The sequence below is a fragment of the Eleginops maclovinus genome, chromosome 15 (assembly GCF_036324505.1).
Source record: "Eleginops maclovinus isolate JMC-PN-2008 ecotype Puerto Natales chromosome 15, JC_Emac_rtc_rv5, whole genome shotgun sequence".
NCBI classification, from domain to species: Eukaryota; Metazoa; Chordata; class Actinopteri; order Perciformes; family Eleginopidae; genus Eleginops; species Eleginops maclovinus.
This window is the reverse complement of record NC_086363.1, coordinates 15,737,588-15,764,904: the sequence shown is the minus strand read 5'-3', so window position 1 is coordinate 15,764,904 and position 27,317 is coordinate 15,737,588. Positions and strand designations below refer to the sequence as shown.

Below are 27,317 nucleotides of genomic sequence, written 5' to 3'. Positions count from 1 at the left end.
ATGTTTAGAGCTCTGATTAGGGGAAGTGCTTCCTCCACGCTGTAGGTGGGTGGAGAGCTTTCTCAGGCTATCTTTGCTCATTTCCAAACATGGTCAAATGACAGTCCAAATATAGTAAACTGGACTTTTTAAGACATTAAGTTAGTGCGGTGTCATGGCAGAGACCTTGCTGTGCTGTACTCTGTGTGCTGTTTAAAAAGTGCACACGCCAGGAGCATTGTGGCCTGGTTTGCCTTACTAGGACAAGCCAACATGGAGTCATCAGCAGAAGCAGTAGGGTTTATTCAAACTCCCACTTAAAAAAAACCCAACATCCCAGTTACAGCATGCTCCTGTTGCCTAGCAACCAGCTGGGTCTTGAGAGAATAGAAGCGTCATAGATGTGTATGTATATTCACTGCTGAGTGCGAGAGCAAACACTCTGCTGCCTCTCCCTCCCCCTGTGTGAGCAGCTCACTCTCTCCACATCCGCACTGCCATGTAATGGAGCACAGAATTACACACCGCGCGTCCTCTTCTGCTAAACATCACCCGATGACACTGCACATGGAGAGGACTGCGCTAGTAATCGTTTATTATTGACACATTTTTCTAGGTAAAAAACAGACCGCTTTTTCTGCTTGAAGGCCAGCCAGCTGACAGCCAACTGACAGCCGAATAACGATCATTTTTTATAGATCATGCATAATAAAAATGACATAAGACGTGATAAAGTTCATGGTCTTTTATTTGAAAAAAAAAATAAAGACTAGCATGTACAACTTGGAATGAATGTAAACTGAACTCAGACGAACAGTTGCAAAGAGCGGAGCGCTGACACTCGGAACAGCATGCACTGCGAACACAGTACACCCATCACTATGCTCTTGTCTGAGTCGAGAAACAGAAGAAGAAAAAAGAAAAGTGAAGGCCAGTGATTCTCTTTTGCAAGAAACAGACGCTCCATCTCAGCGAAAGAAAAAAAAACAGAAAGCTCACCGTAAGACTCTTTAAGTCCCCCCTCGTTTAAGAAGGGCGGGACGCACAACTACTAAGATGGCCGTCCAAATAACATAACAAAAACAAAAGAACATGCCAAACATTTGAAAATGTATTTTTTGTACATTGTTTTTTTCTCTTTTTATCTAGCATACAATTAAGTCCCATTCCACTTTAACGCTTGAGTTAGAACCTGGTAAACTCTCATCTTAACAGTACAGGGTTCCTCTCCAAATACAAAAAAACTGTACCAAACCAACAAGAGGACAGCTTATAGTGGAATCAGCACGCTCTGGTAGCCCGGAGGAGGGATGGGGGGGCGGGGGTTAGTGCTCCGGTCTCAAGCTGCATGCATGAAGAACAGAAAACAGAGAGAGAAAGAAGAGATGGCCAGCCCAGACATTTACCACTAGCAAATGGAACTGGAAGAAGTTCGCCAAGTGCTTTTGCTTTAGTCTGAAGGTCGTAGTTACAGTGTTCCTTGATATTATTATTTTACTTGTTAAGTACTGATGCTAAACTGATCTCCGGGGGGAGGGGACAGGATCACTAACCATCATTTTCATGCAGATATTTTTTGTATATTTTTATATTTTCCTGTTTGGACAGAAGGATATTTTATTTCAACATTCAATTATTTTCTATACAGAAACAGTATGAATAAATGAACATTTTTTTCCAAGAGGTAAGTAAAACATTTTGATTTTTTTTTCCTTTTTTTTTTCTTCTAAGAGGGGACAGGACGGGGCAGGCAAGCTTCACTTTGCAGTCATCATCTGTACAAACTCTGCAGAGAGGGAGAAAGAGAGAAGAGAATGAGGACATTAGGCTTAAGGCTTTGGCACGGACCGTTGCCAGTAAGAGCACTCACCTGCTAAATTCTTAAATGCTTTATTAATTTTTTAATCAACTTAGGCAGGATCAGAACACACATCCTAATTAGTGTCCCCTTTCCAAATGGCTTCCATGTTCATCTCATTAAACCCGGTTGATTAAAAAGCTCTGGCATAGTGCTTACAGTTTGGCAGTGCGATATGCATGCCGCACGTATAAAATAAATGAATAAATAAATAAATAAGAGGAGGCTTTCATTGTCTGAGTACTTATTTTGTCTGCGGTACAATGGGAGTATAGAAGTGGGGCACTTTTCAGACTTATGGACTGTTCATAATATATCAACAGCCTTCTAGAAAATGAGCGCAGTCTCTCGTGTAATGTGCCATGGGAGCGAAAGTAGGGGGAAGGGAAAAAGGCAACAAGAAGAAAAAAGAGAGTGAAAAGGCTCTGAGCACACTGATGATAATTCAGAAGGATGGCTTTCTCCCCTCTCTGTTTAAGCAGGCTCCCTCTATAGCCCCCCATCTAATAACTGATATTATGCGTGGCTGCTTTGAGCCCTCAGAGAAATACACAGCTTGGAAAATGAAGTGCTCTGGTCCCCCTGTTTAATAAAAGCTAACACTGTGGCCTAGAAACTGAAGCTATTTGTGCACCGTGACACTTTACTTTCTTTTTTACGACTCTCTTTCAATTTACCTTCGTAGTTGACCTGTCCGTCTCCGTCGATGTCTGCTTCTCTGATCATCTCGTCCACCTCCTCGTCTGTTAGCTTCTCCCCCAGGTTCGTCATGACGTGACGGAGCTCTGCGGCGCTGATGTAGCCGTTTCCGTCCTGGAAACATGCGGCATGGGATTACATTTGTGAAACCAAAGCAAAAATCCTATAGGAATAATTCCCACCAGAGTGCTAAATGAGGAGACGTGCCCTTGGGTGTTAATTGGGCAGGATGTTGGAAACCGATTACTTGCGTAAAACTCTTTACCACTGTCACATGACTTGAATCCACATTAAAGCTAAAACTTTACTTTGCCAAGAATGGAAACTATTCGCATATAATACATAATAATGTCCCTTTAATATACTCCTATAAGCTTTATTTACCTTGTCGAATACCCGGAAAGCCTCGCGGATCTCCTCCTCGCTGTCTGTGTCCTTCATTTTTCTGGCCATCATGGTCAGGAACTCGGGGAAGTCGATGGTTCCATTACCTGCAGTGGGAGACCAGTGAGGCACATTTAATCAGCGGAAATTGCAATTACTTAAAAGCAAATTCTGGTAAGTAGAGATAATGCGTCCCGGCATTTAGCTGATGAAAAGCAATGGGGTGAAAATATTCAGAGAGGACTTAATGCTCATTAATTCATCGGCTTTTTGTTTTTGTGTGTGTATATATGACACTAGTGTTTATCCCATTATTGTTCTGGCCATAACTGAGAGGGGAGAGGCGGCAGAATTGCTTTAGTATACACCTTCTTTCCTGTGATAAACAGCTACCGCAGTCTGAGCGGAGGGGGGAGGGCGAGTGTTTCCCTTTCTTCCTCAGGGAAGCCCTGGGAATATGTTGCATATGTTATACACAGCTCAGCAGGATTGCAGGGGGGACCCATGGCCAGTCATCCATAATGTAGACGTATAGTATACAGTGCAGCTCGGCCCTAAGGAGCATGGATAAATCAAAGGATCTCTCCTGGTGTTCCTGGCTGGAAGGAAAGGGAGCAGGGGAGCTTCTATGCACCATCCCTTATCTCCAGCCTCCCTTTTTTGTCCTCTTTTCCTTCTACCATTTCGCACTGGTGGTGTAATGGCAGCTGCTGTGCTGGTGGCTGTGCATGTGCGTGCGATCGGATCAATATCCATGTTACTGTTGTCAAGACGGGATTACCAGGGGATCAGACCCTCCTGACAGAAGAAAGATCTATGAGAAACTCAGCAGCTCACTAACAGCAACCACAGGGAGGGAGGGTTGCTGGTGAATCTAAGGGTGGGGGTAAACCCTGCGTTTGTGTAGAACTGGAAATGTTGGGAGTGAGTATGGCGGTGTACAATAATTAAAATCCGAACCCAAAAAATGATCAGGGGATTGCAGAGGAGGTCAGGGACACCGAGGGCAAAGCACCCGGGAGGATTAGCCCCGGGGTGGGACTGATGGGGGCGGAGGGATTGTACGCAGATTAACCAATGGTGGCGCATGCCTTACAGAGCTACATAGAGACAGAACAAGAGAGCGAGGATGGATGGATGTGGATGTGTGTGTGTGTGTGTGTGTGTGTGTGTGTGTGTGTGTGTGTGTGTGTGTGTGTGTGTGTGTGTGTGTGTGTGTGTGTGTGTGTGTGTGTGTGTGTGTGTGTGTGTGTGTGTGTGTGTGGAACGAGAAAAAAGGGATGCAGTAATGTGATGGGGCAGATGGTGATCTCATAGCCGGGGGTAACAATCTAAGGACCTGTTATCTAACACACAGAGACAGCCAGCAGCACCGAGGGAACACATGCTGCCACTGGGGATTTGAGTGGGGTGGGGGGGTTGGGATTGTCCCAGTCTTGTAGAAAGGGCAGGACTGCAACCACCATCCGACGGGGGGGTGAGCCATGACTAGAGATGCAAGGCAGCCCTCGAGCGATATCTGCTCAACTGCACCTCCAGCCAGCTGCTGCCGCTATGGAGGGAGGGGTGGAAGCAAGGAGGGATGAAGATAGGGAGGAAAAGAGAGAAAATGGTGGGAGGGAATGAGAGAGAATAAAGCGAGGGAGGGAGGGAGTGGGTGGTAGAGAGGGAGATGGTGATGAGGGAGCTGTGAAGAGGAGAGAATATAAGGAGTGAACCGAGTGGGAGATGGTGCGATTACACATAAGAGGCGCTGACGCAAACTATGGCTGAGGCATCTCGGCGCACTTGTGTGTGTGTGTGTGTGTGGTCATCCCTTTCCCTGCATCATAAAGCCAACTTCCCTCCCTGAGATGAGAGTGAAGCGCAGGGTTGTGTAATGATGACTTGCTGTGACTAAAGCTAATACTTTTGTCATACATCCATATTTATCTAAAGCTCGGTGGGGTCCGTTGCATACCGAAATGTGGAAGGCAGTGTATTATTTCAAGCAGCTGTGCTTTTCTGTGTAAGATAAACAGCAGGAATGCCATCCGATACTGTAACCCAAACTGCTCATAAATTACACCTCGGCTTTTACAATCAAATCGCCCGCGAGACTGTTTCTTTCAGCGGCGGCCCATCTGTCTGCCTTCCATCCGCTCATTTTGATTCATTGTAACTCCTTGCCACAGCCTCCTTGTTTGGTAAATAAAGCTGATTTTCAACGGGCCAGCTGACATCCCATGGCTGCCGATTGTGGGTACTGGATGTGCAGAGCGCAGCGAGGCCTTATGTAACCACTTTTATTTTCCATTACTAGCTTCATTGCTGTCTGACCTAGATTGCATCAGCCAAGGGAGGCAGAGGCTGAACAAGGGGATGTTAGTGATGGTGTGTTTGCTCTTGGGTGAAACTTAGCGGAAGGGGGGAGGCTGTTGGGAGGGCGTTTCAATAAAAAAGAGGCAGTCCAAATTGATTCCTCATGATCAATACAGTCCCATTTACAAAATCCTGTGAGCTGACAGAGCACCGCTGAGGTGAAGGTCCACTGACAGCTTTACATCCTCGACTCCACAGCCCAAGGACGGTGAGCACAGGCCATCTTCTCTGACTCCTCTCTTTTTTCTGCCTTTTATTCTCTATATCACTCTCTTCTCACAGTGCCTTTTGAAGGCAGTGGCGGTTAAAGGCTCTGGTCACCTCTGGTGAAGAATCCGCCCATATCATGGCACCCAGCGTGGGGTGCTGACGCTGACAGCCTTTCTGACACTTCGCCTGCTCCACTCAACAGCAGCGAGAGCACCTCCTGCGCACCCATCTCCCTGACTTTGTCAACTCTGATGGAGCCCAACACACAGTGACTAAACTGCTGACACAGAGACACACGTCATCTGAGAGTAAAGCTGGCCAGACAGTTGGCGTGGACAGTTGGTTGACAGTTGGTAGGAAAGGGGGAGGGAGGTGTTTCTAGATGGGGCTGTAATGGATTCCCTTTCGTAATCCCTTATGCATTTGTAACAGAGGTTTTATCACAGAAGTCATGCAACGAAATGTAACACGGAATTATGGTTCTATTCCAACGAAAATGACTGGCATTAATGGATGAATCGCCCAAAGAACCATGGCACACGGTATTGAGCTAAAACTGTAATCATTTCACTGATTAAAATGGGTTTGTTTGCTGGAAAGGTTAGCTTCTGAGGGGAACTGCCTCACCTTATAAAGCTAAATGTCAAACCCTTCCTACAATAGATTTTGTAGAATGTGATCACAGTCATCCATCTTTTTAAGTTTTCCCTGAAAATAAAGCATTAAATATATATCCAGGGACAGATTTGACTGTCCCTGTGATTCATTAAATAGATGTAAATCCCTGCTGTCTTTAAAATGCAAGACATTTCTAGCAGCCCATGATGATTTAGTCCAATTGTCTTTTTATTATTTATGTATTTATTTATTTATTTGACGAGCACTGTATATCTCTAAATGTAAGTGTTAAATGAAGTCTATAGTGTGAAACCCACAAATATTAACTGCTGAAGGTAGGTAGTTCTGATTGTGAACCTCTTTTGGATCAATCAAGAGAAATCTACAAGCTATATTTCTAATTTGACCTCTGATATGACCTCTTTAACAAGGGCGTTTCTAGGAATTGCTCATATCAGTAATGAGTGACTCCCAACTGTTGGTAACGTGAGTAAACCAAGCATTTTTACTGACCGTCAGCGTCCACCTCGTTGATCATGTCCTGCAGTTCGGCCTCTGTCGGGTTCTGGCCCAGCGACCTCATGACTGTGCCCAGCTCTTTGGTGGTGATGGTGCCGTCGCCATCCTTGTCGAATAAGGAGAAAGCCTCCTTGAACTCTGCGGGGAACAGAGTTAGGAATGAGAGGTTAGATATCTGTTACACTGCGGTTCCAAAATAGGGTTATGTTAGGACGCTGAAGTCAGGTCGAAAAGGTTAATCAATCCCTGACTAAAAGCAGCCATGTTGAGTAAATCCATGCTTGTTTGTTAACTGACCCACAGACGTGAGGTAGTAAATAAGCTGAGCTCTAAAAACACACACTGTTCTCTCCTACTGTGAAAAAGAATGGTGCAGAAGGTTGAAAGCTGAGTGAGTTTACAGTAGTAACTGTCTGCAACAGCTGGTACAAGCGAGCTTCTAAATGACTGGCCATAAAGAGCCATCAAGGGAGACGCAGGCAATATTGAGCATCAGCCTTGGAGCCTTAGCAGAAGCTAATTAGCAACAGAGGGGGTTTGGCTGAGAGAAACTGTGCAGACTCCAATTTTAGAACAAGGGCCACATCATTTATTTATCAAGAATTTCAAGGTGCCTTAGTGATTGAAACTTCTCATACGCTGGCCTGAAAAACTGCCTGTTCAGTGTGTTTTACTCCTGACATACTGTAGATGCTTTTACCGTTTATTTCCAGTTCATTTTGAAAAAGCCAATGATCTACCAAATGAGGGCGGCGGCCAGATCATTCAATGTTCTGTTTCATTTCATGTTCTCTATTGGTGACGTGGAAGCTATCAGAACAGCTAATTAGACGTAATATCTAGGTTATGTGACTGAGATATGGAATGGATAGGTACAGGCAGGAATTGAGTGTCGGGGGGGGGTATAGGAGAACAAATATTTCTGTTCTTACCTGCGATCTGCTCCTCTGTTAGTTGGTCAGCCTGCGGTAGGAAAAAAAAGGGGGAGAGGGTTACGAACAATGAAGTTTCTGACCAAAGCAGCTATTGCAAATGCTGAACTGTTGCGTCATTACATTCCTCATCGCCCCCCACCCCACTCAGCAACAACCACACGGCTCAACACTGGTCACAGTGTTTAGGGGTCTGCTGACCTCGGTGTTGGAATCTGACACGGTTAACCGATGAAAATAACCTAAATGCACTACTAGCCCCTTTAGCTAGCAACACATGGTAGCATTGGAGCCTCAACAAGTTAAGAGGATTGCTTCAATGTCACTTTCTTACATTTATTTTCAACATCTTTGTATCTATTCAGAATCAAAACCTGTATTAGTTTAAAATCAATTGGATAACGCATTGACTTTGTTTTAAAACTAATTCTGATTCTAACTGAGTTATCAGACTCAGCTAATATAACAGAGGCCTTATCGGGATGTCTCGTAAAGCTACCACATTAAAGAGCTCCACAATGGAACTGCACAAAATTAAATTTCCGGCTGGTAAGTGGCTCTGTGGGATTGACTCACACGATGTCAGAAAAGTAGGCTACAGCATGGCGGTCTACCCAAGAGGAACTGCTCTGGCAGTGGGATGCCGTAATAAAACGGATGAAGTGCTGTCTCCAGACCAGAAGGGACTGTTTAGGCGGGGTTGTTTCGGGACATATCAGCATAGCAGCATTTTCCATGGTCATGCTGACCAACAGGAAAAAAATGGCCTGCTGGGTTGGCGCAGATTGGTTCCCCTCCCAGCCTGTTCCCCTTCACTAGCTGCGGCTGTGCGATGGCTGATAGTGACTCACACCAGTTTTAAATGGTTTGCAGGTGAAGCATCCACTGCCAGGCCTTTTGCATAGAAGTATCAAGTTTCTTTGTGAAGCAGTTTTCCGACCCTCAGCAGTAAAGTGTCAAGCTTGAGGAGCAAATAAATTCCACAGGTACCCTCCCATCCCTTATATTGTAAAAAGAGAGTTTCTTTAATTATTATTGTTAGCAGACCACACTTGGCAGCAAAGGAACACACACAGATAAACACTAGCAGTCGCAGATGTGCACATAAGGTCACACACAAACATGTGTGCAGTCCCGCTGAAGGTGCATTTTTCCTCAACACCAACACTTTCCATCCCCATGTTTCCTGTGAGTTAGTCATAGTTGCCAGTTCTGCCTCAACGAAAATTCCTCCATCACATTGGTGTGTTGATGTGTGTGAACAAGCAATGCAGCTGTGGATACTGCAAAGAAAACCTTCAATGCCCAGGGTTGTGGAAATCAGAGCCTTGTAAACTCTATGTTTTGAAGTGAGGGTATTTTGTTTTGTAAATCTAGGTAGTAAATTGAATGTGTTGCTCAATTAGTGGATTGGGTTGGACTGGATAAGATTTAGCAGAGCTGACCTTTAACTTGTCAAAAATAAAAGCCTCTGCTGATGGCTGAAGAAGTAGCAGCCACAGGATGGATTGATCCGGCCCAGCGAGGGGTTTCACGGATAACATCAGCGGCGCTCATACAATCAGCTGACATGATTCAATGCTTTTCTCCTCCCTCAATTCCCCCCTTTCCTGACTCCATTTCCACTGTGAGAATCGGGAAAATGTCAAGAGACAAAGCCGCTCTGGCTTTGTCTCTTGACATTTTCCTGATTCTAAAATGCCACCCAGCTCGACCAATATTCTCTCTCTGGTCTGTGTGTTTTGTGTTGCCTCTTTCTATTGTACATTTCTCAGTCTTGCTCTGTTGATATCTCCATTCCTATCTTCCCCTTAGTCATCTTCTTTGTCATGCTTTGTCGTTCCTGTTGCGTCTCTCTGTCCCCTGCTGTCTCTCTAAGTGGACTGGGTGTGGGGTTTGGTGACTCAGTGCTATGGATCCTCCCCTGGCTTAGGCCCAAGCTGTTGGGGCCTCAACTACTGGCCCATCCCTTCCTCCTTCTTCCTACTTCCCCTGGCACTTTGGACTTTGGCCTATACCAACTCCTCCTCTAGACCTTTCCCCTCTGCGTGTTTCTCTCACCCTATATGTGACATACTGTTCAGAGGAAACTCCCTGTGATTCACTGTCCACACTGTCCTCTGGACAGGGCTTTTCACTGCCAGGCTTATAACAGCTTGTAGAGGAACCCGAGTGTGAGTGTTTGGGGATTGCAGGGGGCGGGGGATACTGCTGGCAGCAGTTTGCTGGCACGAGTAGGTCAACCACTCCCACTGTTGCCCGGGAAGCCGGCCCCAGCAATTCGCTCCAAACAGAACTGTGGGAGGCAGTGAGAAATATCTGGTGCTCTCAGTTGATACCCTTGTATAAACATACTGCATCGTTCTCTGTTCACACTAGGTTTAATTTGATAGGTGATGAAAAAGGGTTTAAGAGAACGCTAATCTTCTTCCTAATAACCCTGTTGTCAGCGCTGTAGGCACTTTTCAAATTGCTGATATAGAGTTATTTTGTATATTAACATTATATCAATATTGTGATACGAGACTAGATGTGGCATTAGATTGTGGATATTGTAATATGGCATAAGTGTTTTTTTTCCTGGTTTCAAAGGCGGCATTACAGTAAGGGACTTATGGACCAGACTGTTGTAGATGTTCTACGATTTCCTTATATCCTCATTACTGATGATTTTTAAAAATCTCATTGGTTATCATTTTGTGAAAGTGCCAATGTTTAATCGATATTATCGCCAAATGGATAAAAAGGTTGTGATACAACATGTTCCCCATACTGCCAAGCCCTATAATAATATGTCACTGTTAGATGCCAGATAAATAAATCCTGATGTGGGTTCTTTATAGTCACCAAGTGAAAGATGCACAACCGGCTGTCACTCCGACAGATGGGTTTGACACACACAAACTCACAATAGCACACACACGCTTCCATTCATCCTAACACAAAGAGTTAGTGTGGGACGCACACTTCCTTTCTATAGCAGCACTGAGCTCCACATAGCCCTAAACGCCTCTTGTCTTTCAGGCTGGACAAAAGACAATGAGGCCTCGAGGCCCGGGCTGTGTCTGGAGGGGTGGAGTGGAGGAAAAAAAGATGGGTAAGGCTGGTGGGTGTAAACAACACCAGCCTCCCCACACCCTGCGGACAAGGCTGGTCCACCATATGGCCTGATGGTGGTGGGAGGCTGGGTACTCCTCCGCACCACACAGAGCACTTTATCGCTCAGAGACACTGGGCACATGGGACATGGCTAGGTGTTGCCGCCAAGCATATTAATTATTCATTGCAGCGGATCGGATGTCCTTCAAGTTACTAAACATGCATCAGCAAACAACAGCGTTACAGGAATGTGATAGGTCCCTAGCAAGGTCCGACTACTTATTCGATACTTCCACCTCAATGGGGGAGACTGTTTCCCCTTCAATGGCTATATTGTTGCAGACAGGGGGCTTATGCGTGTGGATTAAACTTTTCAGGGATGCTGATACACAGACTAACTCCATAACAATCACGCTTTACACTCCAATTACTGTGCTGTGTTGCAACGTGAAACTGTCTCGCAGTTCGATGCCATATATGGGATATTTGATCACAGTGGAGAGGGGAAAGGAGTTGTACAGTTTCTTGACTCCCTTGGGCCATTAATGATCTATCAGGCTTGATAATCAATGGGTTGAAGGCCTCTTTTACGCGTGCAGATTTTCATCTCGTGACGTGCAAGTGAATCTTTGCTTCATTAGCTGCTTACAGTTTGTGTGAAATCATCTTGTGAAATTTTTGAGAATTTTGTAGTGCACATTTTGCAAGTCACTGTGGCCTATTGAGACATTGCGGTTTCTCCGGACTTCCTGCAGAATAATACGTAGGCCTAACCTTTTTAAAAATGTATAGGCTGTGCTGGTCCTGGGATATATCTCTTTAGAATAGTCATTTCGTTGTTTTGGAAAAAGTGGACTGACTTCCCAGCTGTTGCTGTTTTGTGGTGGCAAGTGCCAGAAAGAGCTTCTCCGACAACTCGCAGATATTTGCATAACATCGAAATTTGCAAAGAGGCAACCAAATCAGGCGACATAACACCGATAGATAACCCAGCCTAAGAGCCTGCAGTGAAGGCGGAACTGCGTCCCATATCGTTTTTTTAGTACACTTTAATGGCCACGCGATACAATGTAGCTATAACATTGCAATTATGGTCAGTTTCCGTTGCGGAACAATGACAAGATACAACAGTGCCATTCCCATATCACGGCACGGATCTGTTCCGAGAGCCAAGATGGTGCAACATAGAAAAAGAGGAAGCCAAATGCAGCCTGCTCAGTTTTTTTCTTGAGTAGAGGAGACGTCATTTACGGGTTCACCGTGTTCAGGCGGCGGAAACAGAATAAAACATGGATATCTCTCGAACATACGACTTGAGACATGTTGGCTTTGATGTGAAAATGTCAGCGCGTGGCTCTAATAACCTTATGTAGGCTTCTCAACGCTCTCGTGCTACTAAGGCGGAGTGCTACATGCACCCTAATGCATTTATGACTGCAGAATTGCGCTGTAATGGCCCAGAATAGCTCACTACAAAATTCAGTCCAACATAATTCAAGCTGCACCATGCAGCCGTTAAGCAGCTTCTTGGCCCGACCAACCGAATACAATAATGCTGTATGAATTGCGCAGTTATGAGGAAATACTGTCCCATTATGAAGATGAACATAACTTCAGGCATATATCACTAAACACGAAGCAAGTAAGACCATAATATTGCGTCACATTATCCAATGCAATGGATAGAACACATAAAATGCCGTTTACGGGCGTTTTCCGTCTCCTCTACGCATACAAATAGCTCGTAAGCGGAATCAATGGGTGAATCGCAAATGAAAAGATAGATCGGGTTTACACTTGTAGTAAGCATGCTATCTCGCAATTAAAACACATTTTCTCCCTGCACACAATGAATGACGATACATACCATGTCGGATGGGTTGTGTGCTTGTTGGTCTGTGGAGGCAGAGTGTGGTCGTTCCTTAGATGGAGTTCCACTGGCGGGTTAGGAGTGTGTATATTGGCCGTGGCCAGAATGGGGATTGCCTGTGTATCCCTCCGCCACACTAGCACTGATCACTCACTTCCTTATTTCAACTCAGGGTTGCTGCAGCGGCGCAGGCCTCCAGCAGGAGACATGCCAATCACCGGGCTAAAAAACGCCTGCATTGCATGGAGTGCATACTTACAATCATGTTAAACTACTTCAACAAGGATGCAGTGGATATTTGGTTTATTATTGCTAAAGTCATCATTTTATAAGGTTTTTTGTCAATAGAGATTGATGCATAACATTACACATAACACATAGTAGCCTACACATTGAGATCAAACCTATTATTTTAGAATAATCTTTAGGTTGAGTTGTATTGCTTAGTTTACCACTGACCTCTATTTTAGCACAGTGCCCGAGTTGTTTGAGTATAAAGTCCTGTAAAGATAGCATGAATGTTTATTCAATTTCACTTTTAAACAAATGCATATTTGCTCTACATAATCACCAACTGGAGGCCATTTTCTGACTTTTTAAAATCCGTTTTTCTGTGTTTTTTTTGCACTTTCGAGAAGCATACCTTATTTTATGGAGTTTGTTTGTTAGGCCTTAAATAGTTTTTAAGGCTAAATTAGATTAAGTAGAATGAAGCGGCAAATTAAAGTTAAGTCTATAGCTATTGTGGTATTCCGGTTGTATATAAAGACCAGAATTACCTTTGAGAGGGCAATATATTAGTCAGTCACTATCTTTATCATCCTATATGTAAATGTCCAGAGCACACTAAACATTCTAAGTAATTGGCATTTATTGAGAAAGACTTTGCTATAGTATGAAATTCTTCCCATTTTTCATTGTCCTATTTCAGGGAAAATCTCTTTCATGGCAAAATAAATCAAAACCAAAAGTTTAGAATTGTGAAGATGGTTTGCTTTTGGCAAAGTGACTATGATAATACTGTATATTTCAGAAAATAAGCACATGGCACGAACTAAAGTATACATCTGGCAATATCCACTAAAGACTAATTTAATGGTTTATTTGTAATTGTAATGCCATTTGTAGCAAATAAGAACACCATAATCAAACTCATGGGCTTGAAAAGAAAATGCAGACTATGCCTTTAAATTGGAGCATATACATTTTAGAACTCTGAATTTCACTGAATTATTATTATTATTATTATTATTATTATTATTATTATTATTATTATTAACTTCACATAAATAAAATCTACAATAGTGCATTAGCTACCATGTATTCACCCTATCATTTCAGGAAGAGAGTTAGATTCTCCCAACAGAGAGTACTAGTTTCAGCCGCGGAAGGATATCTCCAGTTTAGGAAGCAGCCCGGCTGACACTGGAGAGTTTGCTGTGCCGGTGTGTGATGTCGTTTCTGATTGGCCACTGCAGACCTGCAATATTATACTCCATGTGTCGGCCGCATCGATTGGCTACACGGGACCTGCATTGCACCAGGCAGGGCACTTGATGAAAATGTAATAAATATAAATACAGGAAATTTAAAAACAGACGCACTATTCAACGCCGAGTTTACAACGCTTTATAGATGTCTGACATTATTTTAATTTATTTGATCGAGACGGGTGGAAAATGCGACAGCTTTTCATTGGTGCGGAGTGAATGTTTCATAGGCTCGATATGGGAAGTGCGCAGATTTACTATTGGCTACTACAAAGTACGAAGGCCTACGTGGAATTAACATGAAGCATGGTGCCTTCTTATCTGAGCGGTAGGTAGATACACAGCCGGTGGTTTGTTGCATTGTATGTCAAAAACGAGCAGTCGAGTCATTTACTAAGGACTCGACCTCTACAATGAAAGGTATTTCACTTCTGTTGGTAGAATGACGACGCAGAATTTGGAGAAGCAGATATCATCGCTGTGTTGTCGTAGTGTACACACATACAGAATAAATCGTCCAGCCTGTACAGTGTATCTAACACAAGCACCACCCAGTGGACACAGTGTTATAACACACATGGACCAACAACTACAAGTGGTTAGTTACTGTAATTTGATGGGTTGCTGAAATGATTCCCTACTTATAGCTGTGTTTTTATTTTCAAAGTACAGAAGGCCTTCAGACTTAACTAACATCTAAACAGATTTATATGACTTTCCCACCCCATGTCCTTCACCTAACGCAATGTCACGCAAAACGTCCACAAAAAATTACAAACCACCACAATGAGACACGACATGACCACTAAGAGAAGTAAAACTATCAAAAGCAGGCACAAAGGATCACAAATATACACAACAATTACACAAATTAAACACAAATAACTTAAAAACACTCACATTGTTTTCAAAGACACACAATAGTACAAACATGTGACAAACAACAAACACAAATGGCTAAAAAGAGAGAGAAAACTACCAAAAAGCCACAAAATGACTTCAACACGAAAAAAGAGAACAAAGTGACCAAAAGTGACACATTCAAACAAAAATAAGCAAACGTCTTCAAAGACACATGAAAACAAATTGACCCAAAGCATACACAAATGACCAGAAAGAAAACTAAACGATGAAATAAACACTTCAAACTGAGACGAATAACAACAAAACAAGACATAAAATCAACAACAAATACAGAAAGCACAAAAAGAAGCATCCCATGGACACCACTGTGTGTTTAAATACAAATTCAAGGCTGTAAAACGTTGGTTTGTGTCCCTCAAATTAGACTTTCCGAATGTGGAAATGAATAATAAGGTCACTTTTCCACAGTCCTAAACTAATGATTTTAAAGAAAACTGCTCTGTTCCATTCTGTGGAATAATTGACCATTATTTATCAGAAAAACAGATTTCTAACGAGCCATAAATATTTTGAAGGTCGTCTAAACTGAAAGAGAATTTATTTGATTTTTACATTTTCAGACAATTTAAGAGACACTGAGGAAATAAACTCCTTACCTTGACACTTAATTAATGAGCAATATAAAACAAAATGAATTGTGTTACAATTGTACATTGACAAACACTTCAATATACTCATAGGTAGTGGAGATCACCATTAGACGTATGTATTATAAACATTTTTATGCAAACAAACAATAGAATGTAATCTGCTTTACACATTAATTTTATCGTGGTGTTTTAAAGCATTACATAAAAAAACGTTCAAACCCATCATAAAGGGTCTGACACATTTGATTCATATATAAATAAATAAATATGTATATTTTATTATAGCAAGAGTATAATATAATAGTAAAGTGTATTGTTTTTATTGAATTTGTGGACAGTATACTTGATAGTGTGCATGCTGCAGTACTGCTGATTATATTACAGTGCTGTGGCTTGTTTTATTATATCGGCTTTTTTATGTGCATGTGTATATGTTTGTCATCAATCATATGAAGTAGGCTTTTCTGTTGTTGCTGTAGACCCAGAGAGGAGCAGCTGCTTATAGCGTGTGTGGAAATCTCCATGAGCATTTCAGCACAACGGAGCAAATTCTTTAAAAAGTAGCTCTAACTCAAGTTGGGCTTTTTTATTTGTTAATCTAGTGGAACTAATCGGGACTTCTAGCTGAATTCGTTCAATGTGTGGCCCTGTTTAACACGAGGAATTAGACGTTGCATAAGCAGATTTTTCTTGCTGCTTTGCGTCTCCCAGTCACTAACTCACAACTTTCTTTTTTTAATGGCTTTACTCTTGGCAGTCACAGAGGTGGGGGGGATGAGCATTGTATTTTATTTCCCTGCGTCAGGTCACCTATCCTCGCCAGAAACCCTTGACTGCCACTATAGAAGGTCAATTAAATTCAGCTTTCAAGAGGGGCTTGTCAGCACAGATGCCACACTTATATCAAATCAGTTTATTCAGAATCGGAATATATTTATCCTGGGTTTTGTGACTTTTTCTCCATTTTATAATAAAACACATTCATGTAAACATAAGAAGTAAAGGTAACAATGTCTACAAAATGCAATTTATAACTACCAAAATGCCTAATATTGTGTTAAATCTGTAAAAATATGCTGCTTTTAGCTCTGATGGTGGAATACGTCCCACTTTAAAAAAAAAAGAAAAGATTGTTGTAGGATTTGTTTGGCAAATAATTTATCTCCATCCCCTACAAATAAAAAGCTTGGCAATTGTTAGTACATTTTGCAGTTTGTTTGGTTTCTTTCACGTGTTTGGGAGTTAATGATCTCGAAATGAGGCTTTTACTTGCGTATAAGCTGAGCACAATCTGTACACATCGTGAATGATGACATTTCAGAGAATGCCAACACCATGTTCCGCCCTGCCGTATCTTCCCTTTATCAGTATCTGAGCACTCCCTTGAGGAGGGGTGCTTTAAAAAAAAACAAAAACACCCAGCCCCTCAGTTTGCCTTGAGCTGGCAGGGCAAACGATTAATTACAGCACACACACCCCTCTTCCTGTTACCCTCCGATACTAACTCACCACAGTTGATTGAAAACTATTTGTTTTTTTCCCCCTTCTTCCATTTGCTCAATGTATGAGCTGCAGTTGAAATGCGCGACTGATTTAATAAGGAGAGTGTTTTTTACGAGGAGGGAGGGGGGGCGGGGGGCTGCAGCAGTGGTTCGATGCTTGCTGCATGGGGGCCACTTTCTGCTGAGCACTGAGTTACACATGGCTCCACATCAAGAGGAATTAAATCACCGCCGCTGCTCTCCGCATGTCAGACTGCAGCAAGGGCAGCTTAGCTCCGAGTCACTTAACTGCGGTGTAATAATCTAAAGGCCCGTTGAATAAAAATGCACTCATCCCCCCTGCAAAACCTGTGATCATGTGTGGAAAACACACCCAAATTCACTTATTACCGATGGCCCCTTTAAGAGGGAAGCGTTAGTGCAATGATAGGAGGTAATGTCCGAATAAAATGCCGTGTGTTATGACATTTTGTAACCGTGAGATTGAATTATGTCAAAACTGTGTGGGAATATCTACTGTAGTAATGAGTAGAGGAAAAGGGAAACGGATGGGGCAATCGTTTCCGGCCCGTCTCCTAGCTCTGAAAATAACACGCATCATCATCAGGAAGTGTGCGATAAAAGCACGGCACAAAAACCTGGATGATTCCAGCCACACAGACTGAACTAATTGAATGATAGTTCATTATAAAGATATTAAAGCAGCGATTAGCTCAACATACATCTGATGAGAAGCAGACGTCAACAAACGAATGCTCCAGAAAACACAGTGCGACTATTTCTTTTGTTGTTTTATTCACATAACGGTAACAGGAGAGTGGAATAAAGCCATACAAGACATGCAGAAAATATATCAAAACTCTCTCTGGGGAGGCACACAACTCGGCTGCAGCCTCCTCTCTTTCACACAGCGATAGATAGAGAAAGGTTTAGGTTGGTTGGTGGGGGGGGGGGGGGGGCCCTAGAGATACATCAGAGTTTTTAGGTTAGAGGTAAAGCCCCTCCGGTGTGCCCTCCTGCTTCTTGTACAGCACGTTCTCCTTGGACTTCTTGAAGTCCTCGTTGGTGACTTTCATACGGCGCTCCCGCAGAGCCATAAGGCCGGCTTCTGTGCAGATGGCCTGGAGGACACAGGGAGAGGAAATAAGTTAATACATCAATTTTCACCTGGATAAATTAAGTTTTGATGATAAAATGTAAAAAATAATCTCTTTTAATCCTCAGCAGTCAGTGTGTATTGTCACCTTTTTAATGTTTCCTGATGTTCAAATGAACCTTGTGCCTATGATTATTTCAGGCTTTGCTAGCTCCATTCTGCTCTGTATCTTGTGCCACCAGAGGACCACAAACATGACTACAGTAAGTTTAATTTCAAATATTAAAGATCTGTTTTACATGCAAGATTGAAATCAGATGTTTAAAATGCAGCATTTGTCAAGGAGTATACTTAAAGTCAAGCAAATTCCTAACCTTTAAACATAACAGTTCAAATGTGGTTTGAACCCAGGCAGAAGGTGATTTGCATTAAATGATAACAACTTTTCACCTATTAAATCATTCTAACCGGCATACAGTTCAGATCACTTAAAAGCGTACTCTTTGCTTCATGTAGGAACTCATTTCTGCTCAATACCACTAATTGTAAATGAAAACATATTTACTTGATCATATTGATGATGGTAAAGAAATTAAATCTACAAAGTAACTTAGCATACAGGATGCCGTTAACGGACTCATGGTGTAGTTCTGCCAGGCGCCACATGAGGGCAGCAGAGCGGAGTCAGTGAGACAGTAAACTTTGGATTAGATCTTCTTGAATGGAGGACATAACACAATCAAATAAGTGTTGATGCTACTATCATTTAGCCCCTTAATTATGTGTTCCTGCTTTCTGCTGAGCCACTGTGTGAGATGCCTCGGTGCTAAGACCTTAAAAAAAAAAAAAAAATCACACAATAAATAAATGGTCACAGAAGCGGGTCGGAGGAGATTAAGAAACCAGACAGACTACAGGTCCAGTCCCAGCATGCACCCTGATTGGCCTATCCTCACTGCTTAATCCACTCTTAAATTACGACTCCCACAGACACTGTTACATATGTGGCTAAGAAACAACTCACAAGAAGAAATAATCAACTTGAACCATCAGGCCTATCCATCATGCAGTGCGTGTAATATCTGATTGGGAAACGTATATTTTTAATTGGCCTGTTTGTTTGATGTGAATAAGGAGGTGAAAAGCCAAGCTGGCACTAAGTTTTTGTTAATCTGCCTCTTACCTTAATGTCTGCTCCTGATAGGTCGTCCTTAGCCAGAATGAGGTCATCCAGGGTGACATCATCTGCTACTGTCATACGGCTGGTGTGAATATTGAAGATCCTCCTCTTGGTCTTCTCATCGGGGAGGGGGAACTCGATCTTACGGTCGATTCTCCCTAAGGAGGACAAAGGTACAGTTTGGTCAAGCATTTTAAAGCAGATTTGATAGGTAATTAACAGTTAAAACTAACTTATAAATAACTGTTAATAAGTACATACAGTGGTATGCAAAAGTTTGGGCACCCCTCTGAGATTTCATGACAATTTGCTTTTCCTTTATAATAGAAGATCACAGCAACAACATTTGTTTTCCTACAAAGATGTAGACGTTTTAGTGTTTTCCAGACCAAAATTCTTAGGGTAGCATTACATAGTTTTATTATAATAAAATAAAATGCAAAAAATGGGATGTGCAAAAGTTTGGGCACCCTTATAAATAGCATTCATTTCAACACCTGTACGGATTTATAGCTGACAGGTTGCTGCACAAAATTGCTTTGATTAGCTCATTAGACCTTCAATTACAAAGACAGGTGGAACCAATCATGAAAAAGGCTATTTAACATAGGTAATAGCTGGCTGTGCCTGGCCTAGGTTCTTTCTTAGGGAGTGGCAAGATGGGGACCTCAAAACAACTCTCCACTGACCTGAAAGCTAAGATAATCCAACATTATAAATTAGGAGAAGGGTACAAAAAATTATCTGACAGGTTTAAACTGTCTGTCTCCACAGTCAGAAACGTAGTTGTGAAATGGAAGGCCACAGGAACAGTCCGTGTGAAGGAAAGATGTGGTAGGCCGACAAAAATAGGGGAAAGGCACAGGCGAAGGATGGTGAAAATGGTCACAGAGAAGCCACAGACCACCTCCAGAGAACTACAACAACATCTGGCTGCTGATGGTGTAGTTGTTCACCGTTCCACAATCCAGCGTACTTTGCACCAGGAAGAGCTCATTGGAAGGGTGATGTGCAAAAAGCCTTTCCTGAGTGTTAATCACAAGAAGAGTCGCATGAGGTATGCAAAAGCACATCTGGACAAGCCAGAAGCATTTTGGAACAAAATACTGTGGTCAGATGAGACCAAGATTGAGTTATTTGGTCATAACATGAACAGGTATGCATGGCGAAAAAAACACACTGCATTCAATGAAAAGAACTTGTTGCCCACTGTAAAATTTGGTGGAGGATCTATCATGTTATGGGGCTGTGTGGCTAGCACAGGTACTGGAAAACTTGTTAAAGTTGAGGGCCACATGAATTCCTTACAGTACCAGGAGATTCTTGACAAGAATGTTCTAGAGTCAGTCACAAAGTTGAAGCTACGCCGGGGTTGGATTTTTCAGCAGGACAATGATCCTAAGCACCGATCAAAATCCACCAAGGAATTCATGCAGAAGCACAGGTACAATGTTCTGGAATGGCCATCCCAGTCCCCAGACCTTAACATCATTGAAAATGTATGGATTTATTTGAAGAAGGCTGTCCATGCACGGAGGCCAAGAAACCTGACTGAACTGGAGACGTTTTGTGTGGAAGAATGGGCCAAAATACCACCTGCCAGGCTTAAGGGACTTGTCTGTGGCTACAGGAGGCGTCTACAGGCCGTTATTGCAGCAAAAGGAGGCAATACTAAATATTAATGGAATTATTTCTTAGGGGTGCCCAAATTTATGCACATGCCTATTTTTGTTTGAATGCACATAAACATGTTTCTGTTTGACCAATAAAAGTTATTTCACTACTGAGATGTTTCTGTTACCATAAGGTATAACATATGTTAAAATGAAGTTGCTGCTTCAAAAGCTCAGCAAGTGACAAACTGATGCAGTGGTTTTCCTAAGGGGTGCCCAAACTTTTGCATACCACTGTATGTCATAACTAAAACCGGTTTCTGCTAAAGTAAATCAAAATCTGCCAGTGACCGCCTGTAGCGTGGCTCTAGGTTCCAAAGAACAGTTGCAAAAGAGGAAGAAGAGAATTAACATCTCAAAATTAGAATTTCCTGCCACGACTCAGCAGAGTGAAACCATTTTCTGTATTTCTACCAGACATACTGTAGATGTCAAAATCAAGGCGGAATCGGATCCAGTCACTGTCACTGACCGGGTCTGATGAGGGCCGGGTCCAAGGTTTCTATCCGATTGGTGGCCATGATCACTTTGACGTCTCCCCGCGAGTCGAAGCCGTCCAACTGATTGAGCAGCTCCAGCATGGTCCTCTGGATCTCCCTCTCTCCGCCAGAGTTAGAGTCATACCTGCACGACAGACAGGAAGTAGACATTTATGTTCAGAGTGATAAAGTATTTTTGTAGGCCGACGGTAGATAGCATAGCAAGGACCCCCTCGACTAAAAGCCAACAGGGTTTTTCTATTGGATTACGGAATATTGCAGGAAGTTAGATGTTTAATGTTAACACTGGATGATACGGAAAACGTTTGAAGAGTAAAGGGAATCAGCAAAAGTAAAACCTGTTTCAGGAATCTAACCAACAACACAATATGCTGTGGTTTAGAACTCCTTCCTCCACCACTGCACAAAGCTTTTGATTTTCTATATTCTCTGGCAACTGCTCTTCATACTGTCCTCTTTTTCAGCTTCACACCATAACCACCTGGGTAACAGCCTTACAAAGTACAGATTGAAAGGTAAAAACTTCAGTTCATCAGGGTGGCATCATTTTAAACTCATGAAATATGTTAATTAGGCTGAGCTGTTAAGTACTGATTCAAAATAAAACTGTTATATATCAACACCTTGTCACCCACTTCTGACTCCCCGACACCAAAGGGTGATGCATCATCCCGCTCTGATGCTCTTGTCTCTCACGCTGTCGCACTAAAATAGGTTTAAGAAGACGTCTGCGTACCTCTTGGTTCCGATGGCGTCAATCTCATCGATGAAGACGATGGAGGGCGCGTGCTCCTCTGCCACCCTGAACAGCTCCCGGACCAGCTTGGGCCCGTCTCCCAGGTACTTCTGGATCAGCTCAGAGCCCACGACGCGCAGGAAGGTGGCTGACGTCTGATTGGCTACGGCCTTGGCGAGCAGAGTCTTACCTGGTAATCGCACAAAACAACATACAGTCATCCTGTGCCACATTTTCAAGTGTATCTTAAAAACAGGTAGTAAATGAGAAATAAAATAACATAGAATAAAGATATGTAAATAACCATGAGAAATTAAACGATAATGTCCAATAAAAGACTAAATCAAAATCAATAAAATAGAGAAAAGGTATTTATTCAAAAGAAGTTGAATTCCAGGTGTTTTATCAATTATTGGGAGGGTAAAACCATGACATTGCATTTTTAAAGATATTTAAATGTATCTGCGATATACATTTTGAGACATTTCTGTAAAAAGGTTCACATCAAATGGAAGCAAAAGATTTTAAAAAACAAAGCAAGAAGTTAGATAATTAAAATCATCATACATGTCAATTATTCTAATTATTGCGTCTCTGTAGCTCACACAAAGAGCAGGGTGCAAAACCTTTAAACTGTGTAAAGAGTTAGACTCCCCTTTGGAATACTGTTTTATATGCAAGTGTTGTCTTGTAAAAAAAGTATTTAAAAAAAACCTCTTTCGGACATGGACAGACTGAAGAACACATTCTCTATTTCTTCCCATAGCTACATGAGACTGGTGACAGTCTCGTAGCTCCCCTGCTGTGGTGCCCTTTAAAATCACTCCCTGATGATCACACTGATGTAACTGAGGTAAATTGACCTTTATCTCTGGATTTCACTTGAAAAATACTAATGTGACTGAACCTGAAAATAAGGTCATACAGCATATATTTCATCTCTCTCCATCATTTTCCTACTATACGGTGGAAGTCCAAGTAGATGAGAAAAGGTTCACATATTTGTTATTTCTAGTTTTTTTTTTAGAGTTTGAGAGCCGCTGCTGTTACCACGTTTATTGAAAGCACTCACCTGTGCCCGGTGGTCCGTACAGGATGACACCTTTGGGCGGCTTGATGCCCATCTCCTCATAATACTCTGGATGTGTGAGAGGCAGCTCCACTGACTCCTATGAAAACCAACCCAAAAAATACATGGTCAACTTTGGTGTCAACATAAATAAAAGGTAAACAATTCAATTTTATGGGATGTCTAGTAAATATGATCAATTTGGCTGCTGCTAATAGTAGTGGCAAGTGATGTCACGGGGAAAGCTTCAATTATGTCATGGTTGCTAAACATTGGTCAACTGTATATCATCTCCAGTGGAAGTGTTTGTACCTTGATCTCCTGGATCTGATTGTCCAGTCCTCCGATGTCAGCGTAGGTTTCTTGTGGGGCCTTCTCCACCTTCATCACCGTCACCAGGGGATCAGTGTCGTCCATCAGCACACCAATCACAGCATGGACCTACGAGTGACATACAAACAAAGGCAACTTGTGAATTATGGTACGGTTAAGAGCTGGCAGAAACAACACAAACGTATCTTGAATAATTATGCATTTAAAAAACCTAAAATAAGAACTCGAGTTGAATTGTACCTTGTGATTGAGCAGTACAGAGCAGCCGGGCTCCAGCAGATCTTTGTCCACAAAGGAGAGGATGCTGACATAGTGCTCTGATCCCACCGAGGTGGAAACAATGGCGTGGTTGTCATCGATGATTTCCTCAAGAGTGCCTACAGACATAGGGGTCCCTCGCAGGTCGTCCACCTTTGACCTCTCCTCCTATAGAATAGATGCGACCAGGATTAACAAAAGTTGTATGGTAGGAGAAGTTAAGATCCATTCTCCCCAGTGACTTGACCCAAGATAAATCAGTATAAAGAGTCAAATAGGGTTATTGTTCCTATATTGTTTTCCTAAAATCATAGGTAAAAAGCAAATGAGATATGTATAACTAGAACTGACCTCCTGTTTCTCTTCCAGAGGCTTCATCTGCTCCTGGTTTCGGATGAACTCCTCCTCCATCAACAGGTAATCTTTGATCCGCTCCTGCTTCAGCAGCTTCAGGCGGCATTGAGTGTGAGGAGTGACTGAGAGACAAACACAGGTCAGCATATGGATTGTTAGATGAAAACAAACACAAAGAGCAAATTCATCCAACTAAAAGCACTTGTAACATTATGTTGTCTTTTATTTAGCCAAATAAGGAGTTCATATAGTAAACAATCTGAGTATCCATATATATATATATATATATATATATATATATATATATATATAACTCTTATGGGAATTGGAGGCTCATACTTCTTTTTCTTATCCTTCAGGTGGGACAAACAGGGATGAAGACCACTGTGCAAAGTCTTCTCCAGCACATCCCAAAGATTCTCAATCGGGTTCAGGTCTGGACTCTGTGGGCCAATCCATGTTTGAAAATGATGTTTCATGCTCCCTGAACCACTCTTTCACAATTTGAGCCCGATGGATCCTGGCATTGTCATCTTGGAACATGCCCGTGCCATCAGGGAAGAAAAAATCCATTGATGGAATAACCTGGTCATTCAGTATATTCAGGTAGTCAGCTGACCTCATTCTTTGGGCACGTTGCTGAACCTAGACCAGACCAACTGCAGCAACCCCAGATCATAGCACTGCCCCCCACAGGCTTGTACAGTAGGCACTAGGCATGATGGGTGCATCACTTCAGCCGCCTCTCTTCTTACCCTGATGCGCCCGTCACTCTGGAACAGGGTAAATCTGGACTCATCAGACCACATGACCTTCTTCCATTGCTCCAGAGTCCAATCTTTATGCTCCCTAGCATTGAAGCCGTTTTTTCCCCGATTAGCCTCACTGTGGTTTTCTTACGGCTACACAGCTGTTTAGTACAAATCCCTTGAGTTCCCTTCGCATTGTGCGCCTGGAAATGCTCTTACTTTCACTATTAAACATAGCCGTGAGTTCTACTGTTGTTTTTCTACGATTCGATTTCACCAAATGTCATCGCTGATCACGATCATTCAAGATTTTTTTCCGACCACATTCCTTCCTTGAAGAGGATGTTTCCCCACTGTCCTTCCATTTTTTAATAATGCGTTGGACAGTTCTTAACCCGATTTTAGTAGTTTCAGCATTAACATCTTTTCCACAAACACAGGATGCCTTTCGACATCCGGTGAGCTAAAATATTGCTAGGAAGGAGACCTTAGCATTGAATACTTCCCATGAAAACCAGCTCCAAAACAGACACCAGAGAGAAAAAACAGGCTTCAAATGTCTTTGCCTTTCCAGTTCCTTACCTAATGGTAGTTTGCTGGCAGCATCTGGTCCCTTGGTCTTCTTCTTTCTCTTGCCAACTCTTGTGGGAATTGGAGGCTCATACTTCTTTTTCTTATCCTTCAGGTGGGACAAACAGGGATGAAGACAAATGTCAGAAAAGGAAATAGCCAGAATCTCATCACGTACAGCAATAAATTCATTGTTTGACACAATGGGACAAACAGCCATTATTTGAACAGAAGTGTTTTGTTTGGAATAGAGCCTTTAGTAGACCAGGATGGCTTTTCAGACAATGAGAGGTTATGCAAAATAAAAATGTCTTATATATGTAATAAATAAATGAACATAAGGCAATTACTTTATTGATAATCATATACTGCAGCTCTAACTGTCAATTCAAACCATCAGATTCAATCATCAAAACTTTGCAACATGCAAAATGTGTTAAAACGTTAAAATACTATTTTTCATTTTGAATTCTTGTGCCATGAATAACTCGTTTAGTTCAGAAGCCATATGAATGTTAATATTTGGCTAGCAAAACAAAACGTTCAGACAGTAAGCTAGCAGAAGCTGTGTCATCCTCACCTTGTCATCCTTCTTGCCTCCCCCCGGTCCGTGGCCTCCACTCTGGCTTTGACCCTAAAATAATATCAAATATATGTTAAAACATCTGAAAAGAAAAATATCCAACAGTGCATTTTTGCGTTTCAAAAGTTGTTAGTTAGACGTTTCCCTTTGTAGCTCATTAGCCTAGCTGTTTACAGTGAAGTTAGCTTACGTCGCCGTTAACATTACCTATCAGGATAGCTCAATACAACACGTTAGCTTGTATTACTTTAGAAACCATCTTTAACACTGTCATCCACAAAAAAAACATCACACACTTGATAGAAGTCGGGAAAAGCAACCCTTCACAATATGAATGACTATGCTAATAGTAGCTAGGATAACGACTGCTTCACACCGAGAACCATAAGCTAATGTTGCTAGCTTTAGACTCTATCCTACTCTCAATTATATTCAAGTTGTTAGTTCACAAATAAGACATAACGCCGTATAAAACTGCGTGACGACACGAATGTTAACGTTTTAAGTGTCTTGAGTAATGTTGTATTGGCGATTATAACCTTTTAGTAAAATAAATATACGAGCCGAAGAGAAAATTGCTTGCTCACTTACCATTGTTACTTGTCGCTTTGAAGTGACGTCAGACGGTACGGCAACACTAAGGGACAAATATCTCCGGGAAAGAGACACCTGTGACTGAAATGAATGCTCCACTTACTAGGTAAGACCTATTTCAAAATACTTTAACGGGTTGATTACTTTAAATGTAAACAAAACGTATTCAGCTGGGACTTTTTAAAAACACAACCTTTGTATCGCACTAAATGTCAATCCTTTCTACTACATGTAAACAAGTTTAATTTAGTTAATTTATATACCATTTAGTCTACAACTCAAACTGTAGCTTCCATCGTCGTCTGTTGTTTGTACACTCTTCAAAGTTCAGCTCATTAAAAAAGCACAATGTGTCGGTTGTATCAGAGTTTGTCTTCACACTTTATTAAACTAGTTTTAATAAAACAGGTCATGGGTTGTAATGGTCACATCTGACATTACCGAACATTGTAGCTGATAACTGGTGAACCATAATCATTAGGCCAGTTGAAAATGCATTGTACCAGCTGATTTCCATAGTTTATTGTATGCCATGAAGATAAGCAAAAGTAAACTACATGGTTTATGCCACAAGCACATGTTGACAC

General features: G+C 42.1%; 2 protein-coding genes across 2 annotated transcripts; both read right to left on the bottom strand.

The window, feature by feature from the left end:
- Positions 1-1,611: 1,611 nt before the first annotated feature.
- calm1b (calmodulin 1b) lies at positions 1,612-12,681 on the bottom strand. The gene is made up of 6 exons (XM_063901717.1): positions 12,527-12,681; positions 7,561-7,591; positions 6,623-6,766; positions 2,921-3,027; positions 2,515-2,650; positions 1,612-1,765 (listed from the first exon to the last, which is right to left on the bottom strand). The coding sequence occupies exons 1-6, from the start codon at positions 12,527-12,529 to the stop codon at positions 1,737-1,739; spliced, it is 450 nt and encodes a 149-aa protein (XP_063757787.1). The 5' UTR covers positions 12,530-12,681; the 3' UTR covers positions 1,612-1,736.
- Positions 12,682-17,813: 5,132 nt separating this feature from the next.
- Positions 17,814-26,800, bottom strand: psmc1b (proteasome 26S subunit, ATPase 1b). The gene is made up of 11 exons (XM_063901970.1): positions 26,728-26,800; positions 26,134-26,187; positions 25,566-25,662; positions 24,232-24,356; positions 23,863-24,048; positions 23,602-23,730; positions 23,293-23,389; positions 22,221-22,410; positions 21,457-21,608; positions 19,315-19,469; positions 17,814-18,156 (listed from the first exon to the last, which is right to left on the bottom strand). The coding sequence occupies exons 1-11, from the start codon at positions 26,728-26,730 to the stop codon at positions 18,022-18,024; spliced, it is 1,323 nt and encodes a 440-aa protein (XP_063758040.1). The 5' UTR covers positions 26,731-26,800; the 3' UTR covers positions 17,814-18,021.
- Between the last annotated feature and the right edge of the window lie 517 nt (positions 26,801-27,317).